The sequence below is a fragment of the Humulus lupulus genome, chromosome 8, assembly GCF_963169125.1.
Source record: "Humulus lupulus chromosome 8, drHumLupu1.1, whole genome shotgun sequence".
NCBI classification, from domain to species: Eukaryota; Viridiplantae; Streptophyta; class Magnoliopsida; order Rosales; family Cannabaceae; genus Humulus; species Humulus lupulus.
The window spans coordinates 31,404,896-31,430,994 of NC_084800.1; the positions used below are offsets into that span (position 1 = coordinate 31,404,896).

General features: G+C 38.1%; 1 protein-coding gene and 1 long non-coding RNA gene across 7 annotated transcripts; one reads left to right on the forward strand and one right to left on the reverse strand.

The window, feature by feature from the left end:
* Positions 1–709: 709 nt before the first annotated feature.
* On the reverse strand, positions 710–10,602 carry LOC133796647 (uncharacterized). Of its 6 annotated transcripts, none has more exons than XR_009875517.1 (13): positions 10,329–10,600; positions 9,943–10,236; positions 9,535–9,720; positions 9,014–9,096; positions 8,101–8,307; positions 7,754–7,885; positions 6,583–6,756; positions 5,531–5,740; positions 5,365–5,442; positions 2,905–3,078; positions 2,058–2,401; positions 1,647–1,755; positions 710–1,330 (listed from the first exon to the last, which is right to left on the reverse strand). It is a non-coding gene; the product is annotated as an uncharacterized LOC133796647 (long non-coding RNA). The 6 variants fall into 6 exon arrangements; XR_009875514.1 differs by having other exon boundaries at positions 9,535–9,724; XR_009875513.1 differs by having other exon boundaries at positions 6,600–6,756; positions 9,535–10,236; positions 10,329–10,602.
* Positions 10,603–18,150: 7,548 nt separating this feature from the next.
* Positions 18,151–18,851, forward strand: LOC133795232 (uncharacterized). Its single transcript, XM_062232687.1, has 3 exons — positions 18,151–18,250; positions 18,417–18,632; positions 18,735–18,851. The coding sequence occupies exons 1-3, from the start codon at positions 18,167–18,169 to the stop codon at positions 18,849–18,851; spliced, it is 417 nt and encodes a 138-aa protein (XP_062088671.1). The 5' UTR covers positions 18,151–18,166.
* Positions 18,852–26,099: the final 7,248 nt, after the last annotated feature.

Below are 26,099 nucleotides of genomic sequence, written 5' to 3' on the forward strand. Positions count from 1 at the left end.
GGAGACGGAGACTTTGGGGTTAGTACTGGTAGAGTTCTTGGAGAAACCAAGCATAGAAGTCGGGGCGGAGGTCGAGATGATCGATGCCAGGCTGACCTGGATGACCCCCATCCTCGAATATCTCACCGAAGGAAAGTTACCTGAAGAGCGTAATGACACAAGGCAGGTACCACTACAAGAAAAAATGCTTTAAATAACACCGAAAATGTGTTATCAAAACATACCATAACACTTTCTGATGTGTTAAGACCGACTATGTTATCGTAGGTCAGGGTACTTTACATAACACTTTATCATTGTTATACAGATGTGTTATTATACTGTCAACGATAACACATTTTCTGTGTTATTTTAATATATAGATAAGTGTTTAATTTTGTTATTTATAGTCGATTATATAACACATTTCAATACTTATAAATTTGTGTTATACTACACTTTAGTATAACACATTATTTGTGTCATATAATGAAGTTTGCATAACACAATTCTTTGCATAAAAAGTGTTATTTTAATAGATATTATAACACATTTTTCGTATTATTTTAATATTTAGATTCGTTTAAATTCTCATTATATATTCATTTATATAACACTAATTTATTCTATTATATTTTTATTTTTTATTTATATAATTAAAATTAGCTTTCTAATATTTACTAACATCATCAAATGAACTTGATTTTCAAATAACAAAAAGTAAAAACATTCAACATTGTATTAACAATCCACAAATTAGTTTAAAACATTCAACACTGTCATCAACAACAGTGTACATAAATAATGCTCTCACTTTAACTCCAACCTCTACAACTCACTGAACTCTCTCTTTCTCTCTTCTTTTTCTCTTAATGCTCTCTAAATCTATGTACATAAATAATGATGCAACGTTCACTTATATACGTGCACCAAAATACAAAAGAACCAACCCGAAAACAAAACTAAAAAATCAACTTAACTAACTCTGGAGCTGAACCAAAGTAAGTGAACTTGAGGAATCTTGTTAAAACAATTATGGTCACTAGCTATTTTAACCACTTTTTGATAGCCTAGATAACCACATTATGAGACATACACAACATATATGTTATAGTGATTCTTCTTATTACATGTTGACATAATTCTTTAGTACTAATAGTTTTTGAAACATGAAGTTTCTCAAATTTTTAGAAGCAAATAATGCAATGATAGCCACAACTCGATCATAAGAAAATAATGCAATGATAGCCACAATCAATTGCTTAGCATCTGACTCGGTACACCTTTAGCAATGATAGCCTGAACTCGAACGATTGGCTGCTTTAGTGCAGACATTGAAGAGGCAGCAACACTGAAAATGAGAAATAAATAATGCATGTTCGTTAAGTAGTACTTGTGTAGGAGTTCAAAATACCAATTGTTAATGAATATCAGTAAATTTCCTGCCTTACATCTTCTATGAATTTGCATTTCCTTGAGATAGAGAAAAAAGAGCAATCGTCACAGTAATAAGCAAGTTGGAAAATGGAAAATCATTGAAAAGAAAAAAAGAAAGAACATTGAAATATGAATAGATAAAAAGTTGCAGCAGTGGCTCAGATAGAAACAAATTCAGTCATCAAGTAACAAATATATATATGAAAACACAATTTCCCAACATTTTCTACCTGATTAACTGCAGAATAAGCAGAGAGAAAGTCTAGATGCCATTTGCCTTCAGGATCCCATATACATGATCCCTTTGCCTCAGAGAACACAACTGGTATTGGGTGATAGCTACATTTCAACAGCTAAAAACTCTTAGACAAGTACTGTATTAGCATTTAGAAACTGCTGCTCATTAGGTTGCTCTAGCAGAAATTCAATACAAGGAAAACTATACACAAGATAATGTAAGTGCAAACTTCAGAACATCAAAATGACACAAGTTGAAGAACATCAAAAGTAAAGTTTCTCTCTCTATCGCTCTCTCTCTCTCTCTCAAACAAAGATTTGGCACTCGTACAAATAAAAATTACAAAAAATCATATATTGGTCATCACTTGCCAAATTGAATATCTTAAACATAAGAGAATTACCTCACTTCATCCAGCAAATGAGTGGCTATTCATTTTCTTCTGTTGACAGGAGACACCAAAATTGCTCTAATACCACAGACAGCCAGCACTACTACCTCCTCGCAAACAACTGCACTACCAAGGTCTCCATCCAACAGGTTAGTATTACTAGCAGAATGAGATCTTTTCACTGTCTCCCTCTGAAAACTAATATCCCCAAATTGGAGGATGGTTGGTTTGGTTCTTTGTTCTTTTGTGTTAATAACATCATTGTCTGCTGAATTTGAGATGACTTTGAATGCCTTCTCTATTGGTTTGGCAATTAGGCATCCAGCTACCCTATTGGATCGAATGAACAGTAAGACCTGCAAGAACAGTAAAACAAGTCTAATTTCATGTTTAAACAAAACAACTCTAATTGCACATATCACTGACATTGAATATTTCTTTAAAAAAAAATCAGAGAGAATCCAAGTGCATTATCATGAACTTCATGAAATAACTTCTATACATCTTTATGATTTATGGATAAGGAATGAAAAGTGCAAATTAGAAGCAGTTTGATAAAACATAGAGGAGAACTGTAACTAAGGGCATCTCCAATGGTAGCAACACCATTGGTTGCCAAAAGTTGACAATTTATTTTAAAATATTAGCTTTTAAAAAAAAAATAAAGGGTTGGCAAGGTTGCCCAGCAGAGGCGACGTTGGTAGGAAATCTTCATATAAATATTATTTATGGACCCACTTAAACCTTGCAACTGCAGTGGTTCTAGCGCTGCATATGTTCTAAGAATCCAAGTGCATTTGACATGAAAATAAAGTAAAAAGACTATTCTAAACAGACAGTAAAAGTGGGAGGATACCACCTTACAAAACTTAAGGAAAATAAATCCACTTCCAAGCTCAATCCACTTGACAATGGTCCCTTCACCTCCTTCAGCAGCAGCTGCTACAACACTTGATTCCTCGCTAATATCAATAACAATGTCAATAAGACGCTGATTTATTTCCCTAATTTCGTCTTTAAGAGCATGAATTGCCTGCAACAAGATCACCATAGTCACTTCACAGGTATAAGTTTCTTAATGGATATGATAAAATGAACTCTCAGCACAGCACACTCATATAAGCATATATTTATGTGCAGCACGACACGGAGAATTAGTTTAGATTATGTTGGACTGGATTTGAAATAAAGTACAATTGTATAATGCAAGTCAATTAATACTAATCCAAAAACATGAACTTTTATTGTTATCCATGCAACTCTTGACCTAATAATGCAACATGGCAATATGCAGCAGTTGAAAAGTAATAAATATACAATAACACAAGGGAAATGGAAAAACAAACACATTCTCGTATAAACATGTTAACAAACACTTGAAAGGCAAATAAAAATATCTTACATTGTTGGTTTTCCTGCCACGTAACATATGATCATTTCAGATTTGAAACTATACATTTTCTTAGATCACAGTCTGTGAGTCATTTTAACAAATACATATTGAAATCTCAAAATAAGAAAAATGACAAAATTTATCTCAAAATTTGACCACAAAATTCCAAATCATCACAAATCAAAATGTACTTTTCCAAACACCTCAAATAAAGTCCCAGGGGCAAATAACATAAAATATATTTAAAAAATTAAAAATTAAAGAGCACAAAGCAAAATGGAAATGGAAGACTCTTTGGTAGATTGTAGTAACAGCTATCTGTTGGGTTATTTGACTAGAGAAGAATAAGAAAATCTTTGAGGAAATGGAAAACAGGGTGGAGAAATTTGGCTTGATTTTGCATAGTGTTAATCATGTTACTTTTTACTTCATTTATGTTTTTGAATGCATTCTTTTACTAGTTTTATTTGGAGCAAATGTGAATTCAAATTTTTGTTAGTTGAAATTAATAAAGTAGTGCAGTATTATAAATAACTAGCTTTAAAATAAAACAAAACAACATCCCAATCAAGATAACTAGCTTTCAATACTTATAAATATTAAGATTTTGCAGTTTTCGTTAGTCTCTAGCCAAATCAAAACTCATTCTAATAGCAAAACTTTCAATTAAAAGTGTACTTTCAATTATGAATTAACAATCATTTTTACTTATTTGTCTATATCATAATTTTTATGTAATAACTATTTGGAATGGATTGGTTTCAAAATTTTCATTTCTTATCATCATTTTCATTCTTTTTATTGTAGACTAACATGAACTAACTGCAAGAATAATTTAATCAACAATTTACTCTAAAAATTACATATATTCCTAATTTTAAATATATAGTATATACCCAAGTAAAATACTTTGTTGCAGATCATTAGCATGGTATACATATTCTTCAGTGATTAGGAATCTAATCTTTTCATCACTATATATATATATGGTATAAGTATAAATTAGGAGTTAATAAATACCAACACATAGTGTAATCAACAAAAAAATTACTTGCACTCTTTTTTCTTCTATTTTATTTCAATAGATAAACAATAATCTACTAGCTGAAATGATCAACACAACATGAGTATTTATCATAAACCCAATAAAAAATAATAGCAAGTGACAAACTCACAATGAAAAGAAATAACTCCAAATCATGCAAATAAGAATCACAGATTAATGAATAGAGTAAAACATACATCTAAGTAAATTATACTGCTTTTTCTCCAATTTATATTTAATGTCTCATTCTCTTTTTTACACAGGAAGCAAAATTAGAAAAAAAAAATATGTAGGAAGAGAAAAAAGATACCAAGTTTGGTTAGGCAAACCCCATGGAAAATTCAAAGCCAAGAGTGGTCCAACAAGAAAACCCAAAACCCATTATCCCACATATATTAGGAAATCAAATCCTATTTTTTCCCCACCAAAAAAAGTCTAGAAAAAAGAAGAAAAACCCAAAACAACAAAATTTACAATAGTGCATAAATGAATCTCAAGTGAAGCTTAATAACATATATGTTGTGTTGTACATATGTTGTATAAATAAAATGTGAACACAAAACCATAGAATCACTATATATATATATACATCTTACAATCAAGTGACTTATCACCCCAAAACAACTAAGTCAATTTTCTTATCTATTTTCAAGTAAAGGAAATTTGTACACATGTTGTGCTAATAAAATGTGAAAACTAAGCAAGCAAAATACTTAAGAATTTATTTAGGATCCATAGATTAATGGTAGATAATAAATACTACGGACAAAATTTATTTAGGGATTTAAAAAAAATAAAAAAAGAGAGATAGTGATTTGGGGATTTCGAAATACTCATTAACTAAACCAAATCAAAATTAAGAGAAGTGTGGGCTCATGTACCTGTCCTTAAAGCCCTCAGAACATTGCTTGTTTCATGTTGAGAAAACTATCTTCTTCCTGCCTTTCTGAAGAACCTCCCTGCATCATAGAGACATTAAAATTGTCATAAATTGAAAGTGAAAAGCATGTTTTTGCAAAAGGTGTCAACCAAGATAGCAAAACTTACGTTAGTTATTGATGAATCGTGGTTGCCCTCGGCCTGAAGTTATGCCCCCAATGCCTTCCAAGGAGGATATAGCACCGCTTTGCATATTGAATATCGTCCCAATCTTATAGCTTTTCCAAGTGTGACTTCCATCTCTTGAATTGAATCCATAAACTTGTGAACTTAAATTTTCTCTTTGATATAAGTTGATCTAGCTGTGAATATATTGTTCTGCAAAAGTAAAGATATATACACATAAATTTTATCATGGAGTATTAATGATCATTCTTTCAATTTAAGTTGATTTTGGTAAGAACTTAGAACTGAAAATAGTATACTCTTTTAACGGTATAAAATCATTATGATGGCAGAGATTAAATAAACTACCAATTCATTATACATAAAATCAAAACAAAAAGTGCCACTTGACATATGATCGAGATTCAAAACCATTGCAATATTGAGAATTTGGGAGCAAAAAGAGATCAATTCTTTGAAAATGCCCAACTCAAAAGCCATTGCCTCGCCCTCTGCCATTAAACAAATTGAAAAGCTCTAACAAAAGATTTCTTTGATTATCTAAAAGTTTCACATCAAACTGAGCAAAGATTAACTTTTCGAGGATCCCTTAAGCCTCCCAGTGAATTCTAAAGAATTCTCAAAGTTAGAAAATAATTCCATAGCCACTACTATCCTATATCCCATATGCTAACAACACACAACAATAGATTCAATCCAATAAATATAACTAACTCTCAAAACAGTACACAACACATAATTGATCCTCAGAACATATATCAGCAGTTTGCACACAGAATACACATAAATAAATCCAATCCAATGAACTCTTTGGCCTACGAAAATAAAGTAACTACAAAAGAAGAAGCTTTAAGAAACAAAGAGAATAAATATGGTTATACAGGGTCATCAACTTGCTTGTTTTGCTAGTTCTGAATTAAAAACACTACTGCAAAATAAATCATAGTGAAAGCTAATAAAATCAGGACTGAAAACCTAGATAATGGATTAAGAATTGTCAAAATATGTATTGGATTCCAAAGAAAGAATAGAACCTCATCTTCTGCATTACCAATAATTGCAGGTCCCCATGAACCAACATAATCAATGTACTCATTGCCATCAATATCCCGCATGTGAGAGCCCTTGACAGAATCAATGACAATAGGTTGTCCGCCAACAGATTTAAAAGCACGAACAGGGGAATTTACACCTCCAGGCATCAACTCCTAATAGGTGTTAACATGAGTAAATAATTAGAGAGTCTGAAACACAGTTCACATTTGAGAGTTAATATGACCCTAGCAAAACAGAATGAACTAAAATATAATTACTAGCTGTATTACCACTAGTTTGAAATATGCATATTTCAAGTAGAAACAGGCAACCAACACTTCAACAAGATTATTTGGGCATGGCACAACACAAGGAAACATAGATTATATTTGTAATGAATTGTACCTGGGATTATTGAACCACTAAACTACATCTAAAATCATGCTATATTTTCACTCATTGAATCTCGAATTTAAGTTCAAGTATGGCCATGTTTTCAGATTCATAAAAGGCTGTAAAACAATGAAGATTGTGCTATAGGGAAAAAAAATTAACAAACGAGCATGGTTTGAAACACAGTACAAGTCTACAACATTATATACGGCTACTGATCAGCAATGTACCAACTGATACATAATCAAATTTTTACACAAACCGAATGTTTTCAACATTTAATCTCAAACCAAACCAAGTTTTACAGACATTGATATCTCACGCATTTTCCAAGTTAATAAAAATATGAGCAGCATCAACTTTTTCCAGCTCAAGATAAGCCTTAAACAAGTTAAACTCTGCACCAAATTTGCTTAAGCAGATTTAAAACTGTTCAGATGAGAAAACCAAGGTTGCTTGCACTGACACCATGAAAATTAGGCGCCTTGCAAAATAACAGCTGAATTGAAGCTCAAAAATGGAGATACCAAACTGAAATCCATCTCTTGATTCTTCACAAAACCAGGAAAAATTTAAGCCAGTACCATCATATGAATCTCATAAAACCCAGAAAATCCTACGTCTCAATCAAAATGTGACAAGCCCATATCCCCAAGTCAAGGAAAAACCAATACAAACAAACCAAATCTTTGACACGGTCAAACTAAAACTCAACTCAATTTAGATTCGAAAAAAAAAAGAAAAGAAAATAAACATCACTGGACAAAAGAGAAATACCTTAGCAGCAGTGAAAGCCTCCTCTGACTTTTTTAGAGTAAAATTCTTCTTCTCGTCGAGTGAGACAACCATTTTAACACAGCAAAAAAGACGAGACGATTGCGAAGTGCCGAAGCTTGGAGTCTACAAAGACTGTGATAGAGAAGGGAAGAAAAGGGAGGGAAATTGAATGTTAAGAACAAATATTGAAGCAATTGGAATGCTCATGAAAAACAATAATGGAAAATCACCTGCAGTAAAATTAGATTAAGGGCATATAATAATCTGAGCAACAAATCATCTCGTGTACCAAAAAATATAAACAAAAAAAATGACAAAATCACTTTCTAAATCCAAGAAAGACTCACCTGATATTGATAGGGGTAAAATTCCTTTAGTAAATAGAAAATATTATCATATCAAGAGAGCCATCAAAAGAAATTGTTGCCTTTTCAGTTCAACTTCTTCCCTCTTCAACATCTTTTATCTTTCTCTGCCTCTTATTGTTGCTTATCCTAAAATGTTTCTTTATCTCCAACTCAATGTCTCTTTGAGACATTTCATCGAAGAATTTTCTTGCACAAAAAATACAACAATTTTTAGAGTATAACTTAATCAAAGAACTCCCAACAAATACACCTACTTCCAATCTTATTAATATAACTTTCTCATGTTCAAATATGATTAAAATTGCATTATGTTCAAGAAAAATCTTAGATATAATTGCAAAGAGAGAACAAAAAGATAACCATTTAATTATTTTTTTTAATAGGTTAGAATTAGGTTTTTGGGGATTGTGGGAAAATTTGTAGAGTAAACTGAAAGAGACAGGCTCTGGAAAACCTGGGGTGTCCTAGTATTGATTTTCTTTGCAAATCTGAATAAATTAGTAACTTTCATCCTATCTTTAAGTACTCAGTAATGCAGGAAAAAAAAAGAAGTATAATGATACACTCCACCATCTAAACATGACAAGAGTCAGACATATAATTAAACATATGAAGTTCTATCTTCATTGTTTTTTCTTCTTCTTTGTCTTTCCAATGGCAAAAGGAGACAAAAAAGTTTATGCCAGTATGGATGTAGTGGAGCTAATCATTTCTCCATTCATCATTCTTATTAATGACATTATAACTAAAATTCTATTTAACATATCAAACTTGCTTACATGTAAGATATTAGAGGAACAGAAAACTACTTTCGCTAAATATTAAAATAAAGTTCATAGTACTTTTCTTTTTCTGCAAAAATGTAAAGTGGAGAAGGCATCGATTGATTTACCTGAAATGATAATGGTTCTTGAAACAAAAAGTATCCAGCTAGACCAGAAGTGAGGAAATTAGTAGCGAAATTGGTCACCGTACCTTGAAGAGATGAGAGAGCTTTAAGGTTGTTGACACACCATCCCCACATTGTCATGTTGAACAGTATTACTAACCCATACCCAATTATATGTATATTTATTAACATTACCATATAACAAATAACAAACTATGAAGAAACCAATAATTTATGCAATGCAATGTAGATATTGAGTGTTGAAAAAGTAAGAATTACAGTCATTACAAGAGATTTTTTTAATTTATTCCCTAATATGAGGCCATAAATAAACTCATTTATACACATATATACTCTTCTTTGGCAGTATGTTATAAATCCCAAATTGATTTCTTTTATAACTATATTATATCTTAAAAATGGAAACAAGTTTAATCGATTTAGGTATAATTTTGACATGTTGGGAAGAATAGATATGAAACAGATGACATGAAAGTAAGTAGTCTGATTTGGAGAAAAAGTACCTGAGAGGAAGATTTGTGGATATGCCTGCTAGAGCGGCGTTGAGTCCCACTGATACTGCCTAGGCCTACCCTGCTTTGTTGATACCCCTCATCCTCAGTCCTCAATCCTTACCAGAACTACAAAAAATTCGAATCCCCAGAAGGAGGAACCCAGCTCTACTCGAGACGAGGGAGAAGACGACTAGACTGTCTTCAACACGATCAATGCATTGCAAATCACTGTTTTGATTGTACTTTTCCTTTTCGAATAATTAAATACTTCTTATAATATTCCTTCGATATTTTTTATACGAGTTTAATTTTATACTCCCAAATTCAACATAAAGAAAATATGAAATTAATCCATAAAAACTATATTATAGACATTAATTATACGAAAATAAATTCTAATAGCAGAAAATAGAATACCAAAATGGTTTCTCTGAAACGACAGTCAATATGTTTAGCAAAAACAAGCAATAACATCACCAAGAGGACCAGCTTCGACACTACTACTGCGTTTCATGCTAGAGCCACAACCTTCAAATGAGCTTGATGATCTGTTCTGTTCCTTCCTACGAAACCCCTCTCGAAGGGGAAAACAGTGCTCTGTAAGGAATTTCTCCTTGCAGCTAATGGGTTTGAAATTGAAAATGACGAGAAACAGCAGCCCCCAATAGCACAGAAGCTACAACTGCATAGCTAATGCAATGCCCCAAGCACCTAGCAAGAAAGAAAATCGAAAACAGCTTACAAAAAGTAAACCAAAACCAAGAGAGCATTTATTTGGAAAAATCTAACAGGAAATTACAAACCTGCAATTTACCACAAGGCAATGCCTCAATGTTCTTAGATCGAAACTGTCATTGCTGAACCAGCCGAAGCTAGCTGGTCTCACGCAGGGAAGAAGAAGGCTTGGCTGCACACAGGGAAGAGGAGACAAAGAGCTGGCCTCTGGTGTTGTCGTTTGCCTCTGGTGTCGTGTGAGGGCTTGGACCCGCGTGGTCGAAGCTTCGATGGGTCTGGTGGGAGAAAGAGATCCGAGAGAGAGGAGAGAGAATGATGAGGGAAAAGGAGAAAGAATTGAAGGGATTGAATTGGGTCTCACATATTTTCAGGTCTCAAAAATGAAAAAAAAAAAGCTAAGTGTGGCGGGATGGGGAAATTATTACCGCCCTTTTTTCATGGCCCAATATATTACTCTAGCATAACACTTTTTTATTAGTATTATATTCGTGTGTTATGGAAATGGGTATTTGGTGTAGTGCTTTACTAGGCTCCAAGGTATACGGTGGTAGATGGTCTATTGTACCGGTGTGGGCATTCTCTACCCCTCCTACGATGTGTTCTGCCAGGTGAGGCAAAGACCATTTTACAAGAAGTGCATGAGGGCTTTTGCGGAGATCACACTAGAGGACAAAGCTTGGCCCTGAAGGTCTTAAGGCAAGGATACTACTGGCCCACTCTGTCGAAGGACTCGATCTCGTACGTCAAGAAATGTGACAAGTGCCAGCGATTTGCCACAGTTGCCCGAGCTCCACCAGTCGAGCTGAAGATGATCTCGTCCCCGTGGCCATTCGCGGTCTGGGGAATCGACTTGGTTGGCGCCCTCCCTACTAGAAATGGAGGGGTCCGTTAGGCGGTGGTGGCTATCGACTACTTCACCAAGTGGGCTGAGGCAGAACCCTTGGCAAAAATCACTTCCAAGAGAGTCCTCGACTTCGTGGTCAAAAGCATTATCTGCCTGTTCAGGCTGCCAAAGAAAATCGTATCAGACAATGGGATGCAGATCGACAGCTACCTCTTCACCGAATTCTGTGAAAGGTACGACATTGTGAAAAGCTTTTCCTCCGTGGCCTATCCCCAAGCAAATGGGCAGGTCAAGGCCGTCAATAAGACGCTAAAGGCGAGCCTTAAGAAGAGACTGGACGAAGCCAAGGGGGTCTGGCCATAACAGCTCCCCCATGTACTGTGGGCATACCGAACCTCGCATCAAACTCCGACAGGTCATACTCCTTTCTCCCTAGCTTTCAGGAGTGAGGCAATCCTTCCTGTTGAGGTAAAGGTAGCCTCGCATAGAGTCCAGGCGTATGACCAGGACCACAATCACGAACTGCTTTGCGCGTCCCTCGACCTGATTGATGAAAGACGAGAAGATTCGCAGCTCTAGCTCGCGCATTATCAACAAAAAATCACTCGTTATTTCAACTCAAAGGTCAAAAAGCATGCCTTTAGCATTGGCGATCTGGTCTTCAGGAGAGTCTTTTTAGTCAGTAAAGATCCCAAAGATGGAGTATTGGGACCGAACTGGGAAGGGCCGTACCAAGTAATCGAGGTCATAAAGGAAGGAACCTACAAGTTAGCTCGACTTAATGGGGAAGCAGTCCCACGAACTTGGAACGCCATCCATTTGAAGAAATATTATCAATGATACCTTTGTAAGGCTTACTCAGAAAGGCCATTTTTTGTTTATTAAGCAATGAGAATTACATCTTTTTTCATTATTGTGTATATTTGCGAATGTAATCTCAAGTAACCACGAAAGACCATTTCCTAATTACTTGGGGGGCATATGGTGCCATACAACCAGGTCGCCCTAAAGACTTAGAAGTTGATTCAAATCGATTGATCGATGTTTTTCTTAAAAAGCACGAGATATTGATAAAGGATTAATGCAAACTAAGTTGTATCCTGGATATAACCAGGTCGCCCTAAAGACTTAGAAGTTGATTCAAATCGATTGATCGATGTTTTTCTTAAAAAGCACGAGATATTGATAAAGGATTAACGCGAACTAAGTCGTATTCTGGATATAACCAGGTCGTCCTAAAAAACTTAGAAGTTAATTCAAATTGATTGATTGGTGTTTTTCTTAAAAAGCACAAGATATTAATCAAGAATTAACGCGAACTAAGTTTTCAAATTAACGTCCTGGATATAACCAGGTCCTAAAACTTAGAAGTTAATTCAAATTGATTGATCGGTGTTTTTCTTAAAAAGCACAAGATATTAATCAAGAATTAACGCGGACTAAGTTTTCAAATTAACGTCCTAGATATAACCAGGTCCTAAAACTTAGAAGTTAATTCAAATTGATTGATCGTTGTTTTTCTTAAAAAGCACGAGATATTAATAAAAAATTAATGTGACCTAAGTTTTTAATTTAATGTCCAGGATACAACCAGGACTTATCATAGAAGTTGGTTCAAAATTGTTTAGCATGTTTTTCCTAGAAAAGCATAAAATGTCAATCACAACACCAACAAAAAACTAAGACTATTACCAAAATGCATAGAGGCAAAAGGAGGTAAATCAATTAAAAGAAAAAAATTGATAAAGCCAATTGTCTCGAGGTTAGAAAAACCTCATACAAAGTTACAAAAAAAAATGTTCGAATGGTAAAAAGAAAAGAAGTCCTAGGCCCCGCCAGGCTGCTCTGATGAGGTCACCACCTCGCCCTCCTGCTCGGCGGCTGCGGAAGTCTCCCTGATCTCGGAGGGCGCCTCTTGCTGAAGGCGAGCTTTAAACTTCTCCAGGAAGCTGTCCCATGCGTCCGCCCCCAGAAAGGAGAAGTCACCATCTGGGTTGAAGACCCAGCAGTGGTACAACATAGCCTCCATGGAGCAGCTGGAGGCTGCCATCTCCGTCGCCAGGGCGGCCTTGGCCTCCTCGGCCTCGGCTTTTGCGACGTCCAGTGCGGCCCGAGCGGCCCTGGCCTCCTCGAGCTCAGTCCTCGCAGCGGCTAGGGCAGCCTTGGTAGCCTCGGCCTCCTACAGCTTAGGTCGGGATGCGTCCAGCTCAGCCTGTACAGTCGACAGGGCATCCTTGGCATCCTGTTCTTGCTTTAAGGCAGTCTTAAGGGTGGCCAAAGCAGTCTGGTGCTCGCCCCTCATATCCTCGAGCCAAGCCCTCGAGTGGGATATGCTCCGGTGGAGAGCCAAGGCACCCTACAAGACCAAAAGATAGTAAGGCAACTGCCTTAGAGAAAAAAAACACGAACATGTGATGCATACGAGAAAGGAATACCAATGGCAAGGCCAACTTACAACAAGGGCCATCCCCAGTGAAGACTCCATCACGTTCTCCGGGCTCCTCGTCTCGATCTCCCGCAGGTCCCTTTTCGGTGGCATTGTAGTAATGGTCCACGGTGTAGCTCGCCGTCTCGTAGACCGTCCCCCAAAAGACGTCGGGGATCTTCTCCAGAGCCCGGGGGTTCACCAGGACGTGCACCTCGGGGGTTGTGGTTGACAAGGTCTCGGGGGGCACCTCCGTTTCCCGAACAGGGGCGGGAGCTCGCGGGGGAGGCGGAGGTGGAGGCGGAGGCATCTTCATTACAGGAGGGGGTGGAGGAACTTTCTCCTGAGCTACCGGAGCCTAGTTTTTCCCCTTCGCAGATGACTTAGAGGTACTCCCGATGGCCTTCTTCGCCAGCCGGAGCTTTTTCACCATTGGCCTGGAGGCCCCAGAGGAAGGGTTCCCCCCAGGGAACATAGCTCACAGATCGTTGCTCTCGGGCTGAGACATCTCCTCTGGCAAAACAAAGACAGCATTAATATACAAGTAAAAATATTTGTGCGAGACAACAAAAGTAAAAGGGAAAACAGATCTCAAGTATATATTGAAAGGGATCCTACCCTCCAAGCTAGAGGAGGAATCTATGGTCACGACCACCAGCTCCGGAGCTGCAGTGGGGGAATCTAAGATAACAACTTCGCGGGCAGGAAGAGGCTCTGGGTCTGAATCCGGCTCGGGACTAGACTCTTCTACATACTGCCTAAGGCCCGAAGCTACTATACCCTCTCGAAGGGAGGGCCACGACCGAAGGTTGGTCCCGTACTCCTCAAAAAAGATCGACCTAAAGGCTAGGGTATTATCTACGACTACAGTACCCCTAGGGCGGCTCATGTCATGTCCCAGCACGAGCTGGTCAATGCATTGGAGCAAGGTTACGTCGCGGTTTGGGTCACTTCGATGGCGATGAACGGGCTGGTTGGGATTGAACCTAGCTAACTGAAGGTCTGCAGTGGCTTTAAGTCCCTAAACATATAAGGATTACCTTGCCTGGAGGGACAGGCTGCTGCTCCAGACCGGGCCCTCTCCACGTCCATTTCTTGGGCGACCTCCAGCACCCGCTTCCACCGCACGAGGGGCACCTCGTCCTCCTCGTCCTCTTCTTCTCTCGTGGCCTCCTCCTCGGGGATGAGCGCCATCTCGCGAGCTGGAGGGAGGCCCCGCGGTCTCCTCAAGGCCAAAGTCTGGCCTGGGGAGATTAGCTTGCACGCCAGCATCGTCTCGTCTGACACGAGCTGGCGATAGTCCTTTTCGCTGGGGGGCAGCCCCGCCAATGTCTCGTATTGACCCCCGAGGGTCACAGACTTGGCCGTCCTCGCGAAAATGGCTGCATGATTGTTTCTATGTCAGGAACTAATAAAGGAAGCTAATAAATAATCTACTTACGAGCTAAGAGTAAAGGTAACTTACGAGGGCGGTTGAAAAAGTGATGTTCGCAATTGCAAAACCCCTTGGACATGAAGAACTGGTCTTTAAAGTCGTTGGGGTGGCTGGGCAACTCGATGACCACAGCCGTGTTTGGAAAACGGGTCAGATAGTAGAACCCGTCGCCTCGCCCCCTCTGCTCCGGGCTGGCCTTGAGGCAGAAAAAGTAAAGGATGTCCGCTGGCGTGGGGACCTCCCATTCCTGCTTCAAGAATAAGTATCTCAACCTCGCTAACAAATGATATGAGTTAGGGGGAGCTGGAAAGGAGCTAGCGTCACGTAATTAAGAAAATTCACGAAGTACTGGTCTAGCAGAAGGAAGGCCCCAGCCTTGAAGGGCTCGTCGCTCCAGGCCGCGTATTCCTCATCGAGCGGCACACAGCTCCACTCACCTTCTAGGGGAGGTCGGGCATTTAGGGCGCCCCTCCCAATCTCAATATTGTGGGAAAGGAATATCTTATCTACTTTCCCCTGGTTGGTGATCTTCGAGACGATCCTCTCAGCCTCGAAGAAGGCGCCGGGCCCCACCTCGAGCTCCTGCTCCACGGCTGGACCAAAAACGGGGATTGGAGAGTCCGTGACCACCTCTTTTCCCTTGGCTTGCTGAGAAGACGAGCTTCCAGCAGTCTTCTTAGCGGCGTTCTTCTTTGGTCCCATCTGGTCGCCTAACGAACAAAAGAAGAAAATTTAGAAAAGGCGACCTAAGCATAAGAAAGAATCTGACGCGCAGTGTTTCCTTTACACGGGCTGATATATCTCAGCCCGTGGAGAGTGAGACCACGCGGTTCTATGAACACGCGCCTGTGCTCCCAACGGGTCCCCGATTACTCGGAATCCGTGTGTCAGGAGGGTCAGAATAAAAAAGTTTGCCTTGGAAGGAAAGTTTCAGTAGGCAAACAATGCAAAACCGCCTGTGAAGCGTGTCCCCTAAGCTACCCAGTTTGTGCACCCTAAAAGCTGGTTCTTTCAAACAGGCATACAAAAATTTTACCCAGAAAATTTCCCCAGAAAGTGTACCCTTTGAGTCGTACTCCTAAATGGTTTTTTCTACGGTCGATGCCCTAGAATAAAAACCTACGCCTATCATACCCACAAAAACCAACAGAATGTTGCATGCGGCTACAGAAACAATTTACCTAAGCAACATTGTAGAGGAAATTTAAAGCATGCATAAGCGGAGAACTTACAGAATGTTTTGCTGTGAGGAGGCTGAAAGGGTCGTCTGGGTTGGAGTCCTGCTAAAACTGCTGGTGCCAAAGCCTCAAAGGAGCTCTCGTGCCTGAACTTCTGGAATGCTGGGAACAGTAACTAGAAGAAAGGGAGGGTTTTTTGAGACTGAGAAGAAAGAAGAAAATAAGAAATTTCCAAATGAACGGGTGGCCCGTGCGTAAGGTGGCCACCCCTTTTATATACGTAAGAGGCCAAGTGAGGAGGGCCATTGGATTACCTTGATTTAGGATACGAGGATCACTACTCGAAAGGCAAAACGATGGCCGAGTATAGGCTAAGCCATTTAATGCAGTTCTCGGAAGACGTACCGTCACCAACCACGATGCTCCACGTACTCGACGCTTGCGTAATGAGCAAAATGTGAAGAGTCCACAAGGAAGCCTAAAAGCCCCACTGTGGCCCCGGGTGACGTCGTGTGCCACGAGCAGGGGCTTGGGGGGCAAATGTACGCCCTAATTCTCCATGGGCTATTAGCGAGCTGAGGTATGGCATAATTATATCAGCCACCTGGATGCCACGTACCCGGAGCTGCTGTCGCCAGCTCCCACCTCTTTAGCTCGAGGTAACCAAAGGCTTACTGAGGGTACTAAGGAGTCGGGTCAGAGGTATGGACACCGCGGGTTAAGAAGCCATCCAGCTCGAGGTACGAGCTTGAGTTGGAAGCTGTGACCCTTTATAAAGTCAACCACGCAATGTAAAAGTGCATATATCAGACATCACGTGTTTGATATATCCCTGAATTCTCAGAAACGCAGCATAAACGTGCGTGTTCAGGCACCCACAACTGGGTTGGGCCGAGCAGCCCATTATCCCCCTTACCTATTGATTAGACCACACTTCATTTGTCAAGTTTTAGGAATTAATCATGAATGTCACAAAAGTGACATGATGGGTAAAAAGGTCACGGGATGACCCCCCTTGCCAACCCCCAGGTGTCTTCTCCTATAAATATGGAGACCTTGGGAGTTGCAAGGGGTTGGATTCTATTGTGTAAAGAAATACCCTGTAGAGAATACCAGAAATATAGCAATAATATTGGCTGGTGGAGTAGAAGGATTTTAACCTTTGAACAACCTAAAAAAGTATTCGTATCACCATTTTATTTTAAGATCATTCATCTGTTACGGCTCGTTACTTAGCACTAATCCCATTCTCTTATTCTATTAATTACCTGTTGGTGAAGAACCGCGTCAACAAGTAGCAAATAATTTGATTGTATGCAGTGAAAGATTGGTGGAGACGAATTTTAATTTCCTCAATAGGGATTTGATTAGAAGCTTGGGTCCGGGTAAGAAGGTGATGGGTGAGGTGAGGCTTAACACTTAACCTTTTTAATTTGTTGAAATATTATAATAAACTCATTTTGCCTCTGTTTGTATAAAATCGGGTTTATGCATAAAATTGAATATATATTTAGTAGTAGAGAATTAGATTTTATAAACAGTTGGAGCACATGAATGTTTAATTCAAGTATGTTATGTTTTTGGTTTAATATTTTATTTTGATATTCTTTTACTTATGTAGGTGTTGAATGTTGTTTGCGAGGTGAACACACGTGCAGCTCTGCTAGTGTCAGCAGAAGATGGAAGAGCTTGGTATTTGAATACAAGATTGACGGTAGGTTGGTCTATCCATTGGTTAGTTTGGTTGTTTGGGCCCAATAAATACTAAATTCGACTATCTCACAACACATGTATTTGGAATTAGCATTGACAGTTTATTTCCAGACAATGGTCGTGATGATTCTGCGCGAAAGTTTTACTTTGGTGATTTGAAGAAATGTCTGCATGTATGTTCCCCTTACAAACTTTGTATTGTTCTCTTGTACACTAATATTAAATATTAGTAATGTTATGTTTCTGACTTGCAAATTTTTATTCCAATCCACAATGACAAAATAGAACACTGGTTGCTTTTTATAGTACACATGGGTGATGGTATTGCAGAAATATGTGACTCGATGCTGGACAAACATGGGTTGTTAACTGGAAGTGGTCTTGTGAAAATGGTGGTAAGTGTAACTTAGATTTTGGTGTGGGATTAAGTTAAGACTTACAAAATAAGAATGGTATTGTAATGAAATGTTTTATTGTTAAATTTGGAAGAGAACTAGTTAAGGTGGGACTGTAATATATTCATGAATTTAGAAGTTGATGAGTTTGTTTATTGATCTTCAGATGGAGAAGCTTGATTACTTACTTGCTGACCAAATAGTCGAGAAACTGGGGCCTTCTTTTTCATTCACCTGTTTTCAGGTTCAGACAAATGTTGGAGTTCTTCAACAATCAAATGGATATGACTGTGGCATCCATGTCATTAACCGGATTGAGGGTCGTCACGAGGTCTATTTCAAACACTCCAGTGTAAGTGTCTTTTATATATGTCGAAGAGGGGTATGTTAAATAACTTTTTAATCTTGTTTGTCCTTAATTACAAAATTTTTCTTAATGTAAATGCACTTAGTTATAATATGTATTGATTGATTTTCATTTTAGTTTAATTCTACGAATGAGAGGATACGTATTGCTCTTGAGCAGGTGACTTCTACGCACAACAAAATTTGGGGTAATGTTCAGCTTGCTTTCGATGTGTGGAAGAAGACGAAGAACTAGGGAATGAGGGGGGGGATTAAATAGGAAGTTATTTTAAGTGCATTTACAGGGGAGTGTTTGACAATTTTTATTTTTTGGGACCGCCTGTATAGGATGGAATTGGTTGCAAAAATACTTCATCTTTTAGGACCGATACAAGGCCATTTTGCTCTTTATCTACTTCAAATTTTTACAAGTTAGTTGACTATTTCTTTCTAACACATAACCCAATATATGGATAGTGGCCACTCATGTTAAGATATTTTATAGGTGTACAAATTAACATTTGTAGAGAGCTTAACCTGTTTGCATGTTGTCCCCAACAAATTCGTAATGTTAGTTGTCCAACTTGAATGGAGAACATAAAAAATGACCCCAATTTGGTTCCTATGTGAAATATCACACCTGTCATAATAAATCCTTGTTTGCAAGGGAATATGCACAAAATGAAAATCTTGCGAGATTTTTGTGTTATGCAAGTATACGTAATCGCAATTCCTAATAAAACCGGTAAATCCGGGTATCATCCCACAGAGATTGATTTATCAATTACCAGAAAATTAATTTATAATTTCTATTTGGTTAATGGATTGTTTGATTTTTAAAATGTAAAATTTAATGCGTGAACAAAATAATTACAAGTAAAACCTGAAACCATAAATTCAAACATAAACACAAAGACTTCAAGAAATTAATTTAATAGAAAAATAAATTAGGGAATTCAATCTCATCAATTATCCACTCTAATATTCATCAATGCTTGTGTTACATTCTTTCTTCTTATTAAGATGGCAAGTTAACCAAATCTTTTTATATTCAAGTTACGAAATATAAAACTCAACCTAAAGAATCATTTTCTATATTACTATGAGAAATTCAGCATTAGGAGGCAATAAGAACAATAACTAAAGAACCACATAAATAATCATATACGGAAAGTTCAATGTTCAATTTTATGTCCAGTCAATTATAGCATATTCAAATCTCACTTTTCAAGTTTTGATTCAAAATAACGTAGGTTATGAAAATTGATGGCCAATTAATTTTCAAACAATAAACATAAACTGAGAAGATGTCAATAGAGGAATAAATAAAATAAAACTTTGCTTTAATTCGTAAAAGAGTTTCCAGTGATTCAATTAAAATCCCTAATATAGAAAGTAGTTGTTCATCATTAAGAAATCCATAAACAAGAAATTAATCATAAAGTAAAGATAAGAAGAAGAGAAAAGAACTCTATGTTGATCCCAATTCTTCTCCAAAATGATCCCATTCCTCTTCTCTCAGTCTAGGTCTGCAAAAGTGCTTCCTTTTCTCTCCTAAATTGTGAGTTAAACCTAATTTGTATGTTTTTTTAACATGAAATGACCAAAACAAAAATATGTGTTTTTCACATTTGTTGACATATCCTGCGGTCGCACAATGTCATTCCTGTGGTTGCAGGAATGCCCTAGAAATGCCCAACTCTTCTGGAACTGCGGTCGCATAATCCTTTTCCTGCAGTCGCAGAAAGTGGCCCAAAACACCGCTTTCCCCCAACTTTTGTCCTTTTGTCGGTCTTTCCATCATGTTTCTACACCTAAGTCACCTAAGCCCTTCGACACCTAAAAACACATAATAACAAGCGTAAAATAGAACAAAACAAAACTAAACCCCTAACACTTAACCTGAAAACACATAGATAAACGAGTGTAAAACTCAGTTCACATTTGCTCACCCTCGTGCAGAGAAAACAAGACTGAAGACAAACTAAACAAATAAATACAGACACTAAACAAATGAATCAAGATAACCACAATTTTTAAACCTAAAAAATTAATGAATGACAAGCATATAAAATTGTCGAAAAATAACTGACAAGTAATCCAGATTTTCAATACAACCACTTCTTCAATTTACCTTAACTCATTGATAATTTTTGTGTACTCAATCATGAATAGTAAATAACACACATTTAAAATAATTTACACATGCTGAATTCTCACCATCAATCCATCAAATCTCATATTTCCATATGCTTGCTAACTTATTATTCTCCACTAATATAATACATGTTCAAGAATCAAAAGGTCTTTTAAAGCTTGTATTGAAAGGCTTGGGTAACGGTGGATAAGATGGTCATTTAGGCTCATATATAATGTAAGCATATAATCCCAACAAACCACCCTTGATATTCACATCATAGTCCAATACAACCCAAAATTTATCTTTATTTTCCAAGATTGAGAAAAATTGACACTAGATATTTCTTTTTTTATTTATTTAACTACATTTCCCCAAACTTATGCTTTTCAATGCGAGCAAACATAAGAAGTGTAAAATTAGGCATGAGTTTTTCTCTCTGGTTTATCCATGGCGAGACGCAAGAAGGTTAATCAGAAGCCTGCTATTCGTTCTACTGTGACTGAATCCCCTTCGATCAAAGGATTATGCGAGGAGGGGCTGACTGGTGTTGAAGAAGAACCGCCAGCTGTTGTGGAGGAGGTTTTCAAGGATACCTTGGCAGAATTCCCTGAGGTTGGGGGAAATATCCCTCTGGATGCGCATAAGGGTAGGTCTGGTGTTAAGGAGACTGGTATGAAATGGAGTGAACAAGTCGATAATGAGAATACTTTTCAAAGTTTGGCCAAAGACAAATGGTCTCAATTTCGGGCAGTGTTACCAAATCAAGGAGGAGCTCGGCTAAAATTTGAGGAACCCTTAGTTCGAGATGGTCAACAGATTGCTCAGGTTGATTTGGAGGAGATTGAAGTTGAAGCTTCCTTCTAGTTTTCAGCAGTGGTTTGTATTGTCCTCGGAGCTAATCCTCCCTTTGCTGTGTTTGAGGGTTTTATCAATAGAATTTGGGGAAAACTTGGTTTTGAACGGATTGCTAGATTGAATGCTGGTTATACTCTTGTAAAATTCAGAGATGAAGCTACATGTGATTTGGTGTTGGAAGCTGGAGTTGTCCATTTCGATAGGAAACCAGTTATCTTGAGGTCGTGGTCTACTGATCTTGATGCTATGAGGTTAGTGAAATTTGTTCCTGTATGGGTTAGATTGCCTGGTCTTGGGCTGCAATATTGTGGTGTTAAGTGTTTGAGTGCCCTAGTGAGTACCATTGGTAATCCTATACTAGTTGATAAAGTTACTAAAGATCGGTCCATGGTGCAATTTGCTAGGGTGTTAGTGGATGTTGAAATAACAGATGATGTTCCTAAATCCATTCAATTTCTAAATGAAAGAGGACAGTTAATGGAGCAAATGCTGGAATTTGAATGGTTGCCGACTCAGTGTAAAAGATGCAAAGTTGTAGGTCATGCTGAGGCTTTTTGTAATAGAAAACAGGGTGAGGTTTGGAGGAAAAAAGATAGGAAGTCTGGAACTCAGAATACTGAAGAAGTGCCTATACAAAAATCCACTGACCTGCACTCTATCTCAGTTACTACTGGTACGGCTAGTGAGTTAATCTCAAAAGATACACAGAAAGTTGTTGCTAAGGAGATGTGTGACCCCCACTCTATCTCAGTTCCTACTGGTACGGATAGTGTGTTAGTCTCAAAAGATACTTAGAAAGCTGTTGTTAAGGAAAGGTGTGATACAAGAGACAGGCATGATTCAGATTGGCTCACTCCTAAACGAGTTGGGGGTGTAAAGATTTTGGCACCTACTTCTCAGAATCAGTTGAAGAATTCTTATAGTGCTTTGCAAGATAGGATAATGGAGGTCAGGAATTTGGGATTATCTACAACAATAATATTCAATGGAGGATTACAACATTCTTAGTTGGAATGTCCGGGGCCTTAATAAAAGGGAGAAGCAGAGATCCTTGCGTACTTTTTGTTGTTTGAACAAAATTGGTATAGGAGCATTTCTTGAAACCAAGCTGCATGGTAATAAAAAAGAGGAGATGATGGCAAGTAATTTTGTTGGCTGGAATTGTTATACTGGTTTAGCTAATGAAGGAAGAATTCTTATGGTTTGGCAGGCCGATATAGTGTCTGTTGAGGTTTTAGTGTCTGCTGGGGGCCGCGGGTCAAGCAGGCTTTTGAGCTCGTTTGGGTGTTTTGACCCCGGGAACATGGTTTTAAGCCTCGGGATCATTCCTACTACCCAGATTAGTGAGGATTAATGTCTTAGAGGCTAAGTTGTAGTTCAAGGATTGGTTTTAGAACTTGAACTCATTGGATCACCATTTGTGGTTGTGACTAGGTTATCACTAGAGGCTTGGAATTAGGATCGTGCTTGTGGCTCATTTGTTGGTAACCTGTGCTTGGACCCAAGGTAAGAAAATTGCACCCCATGTGTGACATGCATGGCTATTATTGATGCATGTTGGATGTTTAAATGTAAACATTGATAGCATAATGAATGCTTAGCAATCTTGCTCATTTGCATATGATTATTACTGAGGCATGTGGGATGGTTAAGTGTGATGCATATGATGCACGAGAAACATGTGATTAGGGCATGCCATGAATGATGAATATGAGATTGGTTAGAGCTTGAGTCTCTGTGTTTGTGCATGATCATTATTATCCTCGCAATTGTTAAGTAAGCATGCTGAATGCCTCATCTATGGATGTGTGACATATGATATATGTTTGGTAGCAATGCTTACTTGTGCACGGTACTAACTCATTAGTCAGAATTGGCAAAGGTGTTAGTATCAACTGTGAAACTGTGACTCATTAGTCAGGTTCGATAGTGGTACTGGACACTGGTCACATAGTGCTGACTCATTAGTCAGGACAGCCTTAGCGTGTTTCACGCAAGCCAACAAAAATTAGATCTAATCGACATCTGCATTTAATGACTCAAAGAGCATTAATGCCGGACCGACCTCAAGTTCGATGAATATTAAAAAGCGCTTGTCTAGCCAAGGGCTAGCCATTTAGAACCAGGGCTAACGAGCCCCGTGACTGTTATGTCACATGGCTATGGGCACCGGCCCCACAGTGACGTGCTTGTCAGTCACTCATCTGATAAGAACCATTGCAGGAAAGCCCAAGTAACGATGTCGTTACACGACTGTGGGCGATGAGCCCCTAGTGACTTGTTTGTCAGTCACTCAGTATGGTTTAACAGGACCTCAAAGTCATATTCACTCATCTGATCAGAGCTATGAGCTCTGTATGATCATTTTGATCATCATATGCATGGCTTTGGGTGCTGAGCCCTGTAGTGACTTGCTTGTTGGTCACTCAGCATGGTTTACCAAAACCTCAAGTGTTGAGACACTCATCTGATTAGGATTGACTTGATAGTCCTCCAATCAGAAGGGCATGATTTCTTATCCTAGATACCCCAGCTTGGTTTGAATTCGTTTGCATGCTTGATTAAAGCTATGTTTGCTAGGCATGCCAGATATGATTTGATATTATGATATGACTGTTCATGAGCATATGAGTTTTCTTGCTGGGCTTCGGATCACGGGTGCTTTGTGGTGCAGGTAAAGGCAAAAGGAAGCTGGACCATCCTTGAGTTGGAGAGCTTAGGTGATGACGTGTACATATGCAGCTGCTCGACCAATACTTGGGCGAGGTTTGAAAGAGGAACTAGGGATAAACCCTGTTTTGCCGCTTAGAACGGCCTGTTGTAAATATTCTTTTGTAATAGACTCTGAAATTATATTTTTGGGATCCCAATGTATGTAGTAGATGTTCTAATGAAATGTTATATCTTAACCAAAATTTTTAATCCCTAAACTGCTAATCATACTTAGTTACACGTTTATGGCCAAACGACTCGATTAGCGAGTTTAGCACTGTTTGCAATGTGCACTGTAGCGGTCCCTGGAGTTGGGGCGTTACAACTCTGCCCCTCATCTTCCTCAAAATTATGAATTTCCCAACAAAAAGTAATTGAAACTTATTATTTACTGAGTATTCCTTTACATCTAACAAACACATGTCTATCAACTTTATATATCTTCAAATACATTTTCAATTTAATGAATGCTTTTTCTTTTCAGCTACATAGACAAACTAAACAGATATAAAATAAATCATATTTTCTATCCTCATTTCCTTCCATCACTGCGTTAAGAAATTAACACCCCCAACACTGAAACCCACCAACTTCATAAAGGAATAAATTAACACCCCTACTACATTCTACATATTAAAAATAAAAGTTGACGGATATATTTTGAATGGCTTCAGAGATTAATGGTGTGTAGGCTTAAATTTATTGTCCAAGTGGAGTCTATAAAAATAAAAAATATAAATCCATTGAACTATTGGAAAACTGACACAGTAATAAACATGACAGAAAATGTTTTTTAGATTAAATTGTCCTGATATGATTGAAAATGGGAAAGAACAAAGATCTAAAGTTTGACCTCATATTAATAATAATTAAAACTGGAATAGAGACAATGTGATTATTAAATGAACATTACAATACTGTTCCCTTGTCTAGACACAAAGTAGCTTGGGTTAGAAGTTAAAGCCTACACTATTTTTCTGTACTAAGGCTCTCTCTCTATATAAATTGTCCTGATATGAATAAAAATGGGAAAGAACATGTTTTTAACTCTTAACTCATGTAAAACTAAAGATTTTAAGGAAGGTAGAGTAAAGTAGAGAGTTATATAAATCAAAATAGAGCCAAATGGGATACCCTGGTTTTCACCGTTGTTCTCCCTACCGAGGTTGGTTTTCGACCAGCACTCAGCGTGCTAAGTCCGTCCTTGACTCATAAATCAAGTCCGGGGCCAAGCTCTAGCCTAGGATATGAGACTAATTAGTCACCCCAGGACCCATTGCCATATCCTCTGTATAAGCAGTCTTAGAGCTGGCCCAGCGTACCTAGCGCTGAATTTTCCCACGACTAATAGGTCGGTCAAGTGTATAATGCTCTCCTCGTTAAGCATAACCATATCGACTAGCGCTCAACGCACTATTGCTGCCCTTGACTGATAAGTCAATGCTTTACGACCAGCGCTCAGCGCTACTGCCGTCCTTAACTGATAAGTCAATGCTTTACGACCAGCGCTCAACACTATTGCCGTCCTACACTAATAAGTCAATGATTTACGACCAGCGCTTAACGCTATTTTCGTCCTTGACTAATAAGTCAATGCTTTTCTCAATAAGATAATGCAAACATTCATATATCATATGTTAAATATCCAAATAGAAAGCATTCAACATGCTTAATCAACAATCACAAGCATAATCATAATCATGCACATTCTCAAGCGCCCATGCCCTATTCATATTCATGTTTAACAATTCGACCTAAGCCATAATCATATGTAACACAGATTGGGTGCAGCCTTTT